The following is an 8,506-nucleotide window of genomic DNA, read 5'->3' as shown; positions in this document are numbered from 1 at the left end:
TCTGTAATTTTTAAAGTAAAATAGTTTCAAGGCGTGCCCACGTGCTTATTAAAAAAGTATTTCTGAAATTTTTGGTGTCTCAAAGTGATTCATCACAAAAAAAAATTTATTTATTTATTTTATTTTATTTGTTTTTCTATTTATTTATTTTAAAAAATGAAAAAAAGAGATTTTCTTTTATTCTTTCTTTTATATATATATTTATTTATTTATAAAAAAAATTCAAAAAATCACTGTCCAAAAAAAATTTTTTTTACTGTTCACAAAATCCCTAATTTTCCAGAACTTGTTTTCTTCTCCAGCCGCTTGCAGCATACCAACAGCAAACCAGCCCGCCGGAAAACGCACCACCCCGCACGTGCAACACAACCAGCACCAACCCGCGCAGCACAACCATCCGTGCGCAACTGAACTAGCAACCGTGTACCCGCAAGCTCCAGTCGAGCAGCAATAGTCCACAACCAGCCTACGACCTGCATTCCAGCCGCGTGAATCGAAATCCGTGACAAGATGGGGCAGAATTTGGCTGCATACTTCAAGAGTGGGATTTATCCCACCATTCCCGCCAAGCTCATAGACGTTATGAGGATCAAAGCTCACAATTCAGGGAAGTTTTTGCCTTTAATCTTTTATCCTTACGCTTTAATTTTTATGTGAGCTTTGATTATCTTACATTGGGGACAATGTAAGTTCTTGGGTGTGGGGGAGGGATTTTTGCATTATTGATGTCTGGAAGTAGTATTTTCACTCTACTCATCTATTTTCACTCTACTCATCCTTAAATGATTTTGGAGTTAGTATGCTTTATATATTATTAGTTTTCTTTTCCTTTCTCTCTCACTACTCTTTTCCCATCTATCTCAAATTATTTACATACATATATATATATATATATATATTCTATCATATTATTTCATCACTCACATTTTATCTTTCAATTTTTTTTACTACATACATCTTTTTCGCTTATTATTTTTTTTACCTTTTCTTTTATATCTCACTCATACCTTCTTTTCATTCTACACCACTATTGATGGTTGATTCATTTGAAGAGTGTACATGATTTGATGGCAAATTTACCAACTTTGTGATGATTTGAGCCTATGAGCAACCACTTTGCTCTAATTATTTTTGTTATGTGAATATCAATACTAGTTTGTTTATTCTAGAACTTGCTTTGTTATGCATGTTGAAGCCATATTACGGGATTTTATGCATTAAAATGATAAGGGCAAACCATTTACCATTTTTCTATTCTCGCATTTTCCTTTTTCTCTACTCGAAGACCTTTATTTACTACCTTTGTTTGAGCCTTAACCATTACCCATCTAATTCTCTCCGTGTACTTAACCATTTTTCTTTTTTTTGAGCCTCAATTTAAGGAGATTTTTGGACTCATTGTGTGGATATCTTTTGTTGCTTTTTCTACCTTGTATTAAAGTTTCTCAATTAGATCAACAAGCATTATGCTTGAATTAAATTGTGCAAGGTTCGTTTCTTTTGTTTGATTAAAAAACAAAACAAAAAAAAAACAAAAACAAAACAAGAAAAAAAAAGAAAAAGAAAAAATAAAAAAAAATATGTTTACATTCTTGGTGACTTGAGTAAAAATAAGCATTTTGATATCATAAGTTCATTCAATGAGTTCATTCTTCTCGTTTTGATCTCTTTTTTTTTCGTAGACCTTTATTTTTCATTTCACCTATTTAACCCCATTATAACCCTTTTAAGACCCTTAGATTTTTGCATTTTATTCATGTTTTGTGGATTGATATGTGATATATGAGCAAGCTTATGGTAATAGCATTCTTTGATTTGATTTGAGTGGATAAATGACACCCTAAACACTTTGAGTGCATGGAGTGAAGTTATTGAGAGGGTTATTAAATCTTGTTGCACTTGAATTTTGAATGGATCTTCTTGGTGGTTGAATGTTCTTATTCTATCTTATGAAAATGGGCGCGTGCTGTCAACTGCGAATCTGCAGTTTTTAGTTTAACGTGTTTTGTAATTTTGGCTATTTTTGTAATTACGAATTTAATATTTAGTATTTTATTTTAAATAAAACTCTAAAAGAGGAGAGAGAGAGAATGTATTTAAGGGAGGAATTTATTGTGAAAGAGGGGGATTTTGGAGAAAAGAAAGAAATCATAGATCTAATTTTTCTCTTCTCTCTATGAAGAACTAAACTTATTTTTCTAGTTGAAGGATAATGAAGCTTTGATTCATCACTACTGTGAGATATTTCTTGTGCGTTAATTGTTTTATTACTTTTTGGGTATTTGTTTATTCTCTGAATTATTTTCATGATTATGTTTGTTAATTAGGTAATTGGCTACTATTTAATTATCAACTTAATCTATTGTCAATTAAAGGATTCATCATATGAAGAATTTAATGTTTGTGACAAATAACATAGCAGAGAGTTGTGTTGTGAGAATAAACAATTTAATTTAAATGAATCATCATATGTGTTGATTAGGATTTGGGTCTCTCTGGTTTTTCAGGCTGTCAATTGATTAAATCATATGATCGTATCTAGAGTTGTCTATTGATTAGGGAAATAACCAACGGTCGTACCTTGGTTATCGACTAGTTAAGGAGAGATTGGCTATTAGAAGGTCTCAGTAGCTATAACCGGTCTATTCATGGGTAATAAAAATCTATATTTGAATCAATGATCAGTAGTCGAATCAAGCTGAGTTAATTCCTTCAACCAGAACTTTCTCCAATTTGAATTACAACTTTAATTTGCATTCTTGTTATTTTAATTTGATTTTTATTATTGTCAACAAAACTCTCATTTTATGTTTTGCGTTTTAAAATGATTTAAATAATTACCGATCTCTGTGGACACAACCCTGCTCAATCACTACACACAATTTATTTAGAGTAAGAATTTATTTTTGTTGGTTTCGACAACCATCAATATTCCAATAGAGACATCCATTTTTGGAAGATTCTATTAAGACCGCATATCTAATATGCCAACCATAAAAGTTATAAAAAGTGAAAAATCTTTTCTTCGGAGGAAATAAGCAACAATTCAGAATTCACTGTCTTTTTACTCCAGGAGTTTCTGTAGTGCCATGAACGCGTTTATGATTTGCGGGAAAAAGCTTCTGTTGACGTTACTTGTGCAGATGTCGGATGCTTACTGCTACGTACTTCCATTTTGTTACTGAAATTATAGCCTTGTATTCTCCAGGGACCGGAGCAACACGTGACACCCATATCAAATGACATATGAATTCAGGGCGTATAAAAATCTTGAAATCTAGTATAAAGAAGATTTTTGTTAGATAATTTATTCATATTTTCATAATAACGCACCATGAAGAATTTATAGTACTAGAAAAGCGAATAAAGGATCTCTAATTGTTGAAATGCGTACAACTTCTCTGGCAAGATATAAAGCTCTTTTAGATGATTATCTGGGATCTGATTCTATGCCCTTTGATTTGTTGCCTTTGGTAGTGGTAAACAGAACAGAATTAGCTTCTTCTGCACAATTCTGAATCTATATTTCATTTCAAAAAATATAAATATAAATAAATAAAAAATAATCATAAGTAAACATTCTTTTTTGCTTCGATAAATGCATGTTATTCTTCCCGAGAATTCACAGCAGCATTCAACAGATTCCTCAAGCTTGTTCTTCTGGGCTTTGCTTAGTCTTTGTTCAATATTGAAAGATGGTAATAACCTTATATTATGTGATTTTGATATGATTTCAGCTATATGGCTTATTGATAAACGTTACATACATTAATTGGATGATACATGTTGTCGCAGAGTTTCGAGGATAGCGACAAAAAACCAATAGCGGTTGGACCATGGGGAGGTCAGAACGGTACTCGTTGGGACGATGGAGTTCACACGACAGTGAGGCAGCTGGTGATAGCTCATGGAGCCGGCATCGACTCCATCCAGATTGAGTACGATAACAAAGGTGGCTCCTGTTGGTCTGAAAAGCATGGAGGAAATGGGGGCACCAAGTTCGACCAGGTTAGTCCACACCCACCCAAGCATCTAGTTAACTTTTCATATCATGCATATATATATATATATATATGCTCGTTTTCTGAAGCATAAGCAAGAATAAATGCGCGTAAAATTGTTGAATTTTGTCAAAGGTTATTGTTACATTCTGAAACCTGTACATGAATTGTCTTCAGGTAATGTCCATTTAACTTTGTCAAATCTCATCCCTTAATGATTTTTGCAACTGCTATTTTGACCATTTACAGGTTAAGCTTGATGACCCAGACGAGTTCCTAACTTCAGTCCATGGACACTATGGTGCCACAAATGATCGAGGATCGGTATTTGTGAGATCACTGACATTTCAAAGCAACAGAAAAACATATGGACCATTCGGTGTTGAACAAGGAACATATTTTTCTTTCCCCATGACGGGAGGCAAGATTGTTGGTTTCCATGGCAGGTGCGGTTGGTATTTGGATGCAATTGGCATTTATTTGAAGTCTGTAGTGAAAAAAGTCTCCTCCAACACCAAGGCCATGCTTCAGACGCAAAACTATTATACCACTCAAAATGAAAAAACTGGCTACTCGCTGGTACAAGGGAGTGTGGGCGAAAACTATGATATTGTTCTGGCCGTGAGGCAAAAGGATTCTTTTGGCAATTCCCTGCCAAGCGTAGTCTCTAAGCAAAAGGATTCCTTTCGCAAGACCCTGCCAGTCGAGGTTTCTAAGCAAAAGAAAAGTTCTAGTTCTAGTTCTAGTTCTGATGACTCCAGTGATGATGAAAAGGATAAGGTGAAATATGTATTGCGTTAACTTTATTTTTTTGTTCGTTGCGCAAAGATATATCAATTTGGTTTTCTATCATTGTTTCTTGTTTAATTTCAGAAGCGTGGTGGTGGAAAGGTGCCCCCTAAAGTTGACGGTGCAATAACCTATGGACCCTGGGGTGGCACCGGTGGATCCATGTTCAATGATGGAACCTATACAGGCATTAGGCAAATAAATTTGTCCAGAAATGTTGGAATTGTATCTATGAAAGTTTGTTATGATCAAGATGGAAAGGCTGTATGGGGAAGCAAACATGGAGGCACTGGAGGATTCAGACATGACAGGGTATTGTATAACCAATATAAGTTACACCTTTCATAAGAGTTACAAACAGCTTGTTTAAAATATAACAAGATTAAATATTCACAAAATTTTTGCTTCTTTTTGGCGCTATTTGGCAGGTAATCTTTGATTATCCGTACGAAATACTAACGCAGATAACAGGAACATATGGTCCTTTGATGTACATGGGACCAAATATCATCAGGTCTCTTACTTTTCATACTACCAAAGGGAAGCACGGGCCATTCGGGGAGGAACAAGGACAATCATTTTCCAACAAAATAGGAGAAGGAAAAATCGTTGGATTCCATGGGAGGGATGGTCTTTTCCTGGATGCCATCGGTGTCTATGTAAAGGTGGGGATGGTAACACCTGCTACGCATCCTGTTTCCAACGCAATTGTCAGAGCTGACACACCTATAGCTGAGATTGATAATCCTCAGTGGTCTAACAAACTACTAGTTGCAAAGCAAGGAGTACCTGAAGAGGTATATAATCTTGTTAATTACAAGTTAAATCTGCTGGTTAATTAAGTTCCGTAACTAATTGTTAGTTGCCTCAGGTTGCATGCGGGGTGATCAAAGAACCAGCTCCATGCGGACCTGGTCCCTGGGGTGGAGATGGAGGCAGGGCATGGGATGATGGAGTGTTTTCTGGGATTAAGCAAATATTTGTGACAAGGGCAGAAGCTGTACACTCAATTCAAATTGAATATGACCGAAATGGGCAATTCATTTGGTCTGTAAAACATGGAGGAAATGGAGGAACCTACACGCACCGGGTAATGATTAGATTAACATCTTAATCAAATTTCAAAAATAGTTAGTTACTTCGATTGATTATGTTAATATGTGATGAATTCTGCAGATAAAATTGGAGTACCCGCATGAAGTGCTGACATGCATATCTGGGTATTATGGGCCCATAAGCAAAGATGAGAGGCCCAAAGTTATAAGGTCTCTGACATTCTACACAAGTAGAGGCAAGTATGGTCCATTTGGTGAGGAAGTTGGAACATTTTTCACCTCAACTACAACAGAAGGAAAGGTTGTTGGGTTCCATGGCAGGAGCAGCTTCTACTTGGATGCCATTGGAGTCCATATGCAACACTGGCTTGGAAATGTAAGAACCGCAAGACCATCTCGCTTCAATTTTTTGAAGTAAATTGGATCGGAATTGTACCGAATAATCAAGATTGTGCGTCAACAATATTCATGAGTCATGGACAATAAGCCTCTATGTTTGAGATGTTGTATTCACTACAATAACGTGTCTTGATCTCATGCCCTTTGTGGGCTATCCATCCATCAATCTCATTTTTTTTCTAATAGTGAATTTGAAATTTTGAAGTTGTAAAAATAATCATCTTTTTTTTTTTTGGTTACAAATACTCTATTGTATTTTCGTATTCTATTTAGTCAGTAACCTCTTGATTCTTGAAACCATGTGCCCGTTTAGGAATTTCGGCCCATTGAAAGGCACAAATGAATTCTAGGCTTTCCCTTTTCGATGGAAAATCCAATAAAATCTTAAAGATATATGGATGGAAGGTTCTTTTCTTAATGAAAAACATACGATGTACTATATATGATGTTCTCCATAAAAATACCTGAATGAGTTCAAAGCACGGTAAAGGGGTGAGTATCTTATCTCAACTGACTTGTTGTCAATTACCTTCTCTTATCACAATTAATATTTTTATTCTCTTACCTCCCTAGGAGTAATTAGTAGTTAACTAAATAAACTTACTTGAAAATCACTTGATCAAGTTTTGGGATATTATTATTACTAAGCAATGTGTAACCAGTGTGGGATTACAAAGATACAGCATCTATGTAGTAATGTAGACGCAATATAGGTAATTTTATTATGTATATTTAATGTCAAATACATTTGTTTCTTTCTTTTCAAAGAAAGCTTCATTCAACAGCCAAAACAGAAAATGAGCATTGTCTTCAAGCCCAAAATGAAAAAAGAAAAATAAAAAGAATAGAAACGTATTCGTTAGAGTTGTCATGATGAGGACATATTTGGTTGCAAAATAAATAGAAAATCTTGGCGCAAAACAAGTTGAATTAGTGATTAATACTAGGTTCCCAATATTTCATTTATAGTCTCCCATGTCACTATATCCAGAGATCCAGTGCAACATGAGCATATAGTGCCGAAAATCTTTTAGGGACCCTCAAAAATTGCTTTGTGTGCTACAGCTCTTGACATTGAAGGGTTTGATAAGATCAAGAAGCGAGAACATTAAGCTCGTTATTAGCTGTCCATGTAAAGCCGGGAAAACATGTGCCACAACATGATTTCAAATCAATAATTAAATCGGTAGCTTAGGTTTTATGCATCTTACAACTCCCAAATATATTTGATTAATCCAACACACCAGCTGGTTAAAATTAATACGTGGAACCCATTTTGAAGATGAAAATATTGATACCAGAGATACTGTATATGATACTTCTCTATTCAATTGCCGTAGATGATCGGGAACCTTTTAGCTTTATGGACAAGTGGCATCTTTTTTTATGCAAAAAGCTCTTCTAATTAGCAAATATAGTTCCATTATTGTGTGATTAGCCGTGATAGCATAGCAAGTTGCCTCAAATATTCGGATACGTCGGCTTATCTCTACTCTTGCGAATTGGGTTAGCAAAATATTGCCCAAATTGCAATAGAGAACAAACATCAAAACCATATTACCATGTGATGATATAGACGTCTGATCAGCTGAATAATTAGAGTTAGGTGCAAGATTTCATGGCGTTTATGGTTATATTAATTAGAAGGGATCAAGCTATAGCTAGCCATTAATTAGTGCTTAGGGACCCATCATTTGAACCAAGATTTTGCATTAGATTTTATTCCCGTGGCCGGCGTACTATTTGCATGGAGAAACATGGCACGTTCGAAATTGATCCATCACGTTTTAATTATTTGAGGTTGAGGCTTGGACGGACGTGTTAAAAAATTTTTAAAAAGCAAAACTGTCACTCAGATTTGTATCTAAAAACGCAGCAGAAGAAACAATAAAACAATTTGACTACGTACTCAACGGTCCCATGCGTTGTTAATTGCCTAGGGTTTCTGTAATCTTCCAAAGTGGGGGGGCTAAAATCTTTTGATTTTTTTTTTTAAAAAAGAATCCACTACTGCTCCCAGATACTCTTTTCATTTTTTTTTTTGCTGAAACACGAGGTGGTCCTGATTGACCCCAACTGTGAAAAGTATATTTAAGTTCTTATCACAACTCAGAATAATTTCCGCTTGCACTGGGTCGGCCCGTAAAGGATAAAGTGTTGGCTAAAGTGGTGACTCCATACGAGAGTGGGGCTTGAATTCCTGACCTCTCTTGAGGAATCAGGAATGAGAGTGCCGAATCATTCACTCCAACCAACTTTGAT

At 35.3% G+C, this 8,506-nt stretch overlaps 1 protein-coding gene across 1 annotated transcript; it reads left to right on the top strand.

Moving 5' to 3' along the window:
- Positions 1–3,061: 3,061 nt before the first annotated feature.
- On the top strand, positions 3,062–6,561 carry LOC102629557 (jacalin-related lectin 3). Its single transcript, XM_052441533.1, has 8 exons — positions 3,062–3,479; positions 3,642–3,698; positions 3,796–4,008; positions 4,251–4,781; positions 4,875–5,102; positions 5,219–5,587; positions 5,662–5,880; positions 5,967–6,561. Exons 2-8 carry the CDS (start codon positions 3,696–3,698, stop codon positions 6,261–6,263), a joined length of 1,860 nt encoding a protein of 619 aa, XP_052297493.1. The 5' UTR covers positions 3,062–3,479; positions 3,642–3,695; the 3' UTR covers positions 6,264–6,561.
- Positions 6,562–8,506: the final 1,945 nt, after the last annotated feature.

Source organism: Citrus sinensis, chromosome 5 (genome assembly GCF_022201045.2).
Source record: "Citrus sinensis cultivar Valencia sweet orange chromosome 5, DVS_A1.0, whole genome shotgun sequence".
Taxonomy (NCBI): domain Eukaryota; kingdom Viridiplantae; phylum Streptophyta; class Magnoliopsida; order Sapindales; family Rutaceae; genus Citrus; species Citrus sinensis.
This window is presented reverse-complemented; position numbering and strand designations above follow the sequence as displayed.

Coding starts and splice junctions, on each gene's coding strand:
- LOC102629557 (XM_052441533.1), top strand. Junction 5,103..5,218: donor GAGGATTCAGACATGACAGG/GTATTGTATAAC, acceptor GCTATTTGGCAG/GTAATCTTTGATTATCCGTA. Junction 5,588..5,661: donor AGCAAGGAGTACCTGAAGAG/GTATATAATCTT, acceptor TAGTTGCCTCAG/GTTGCATGCGGGGTGATCAA.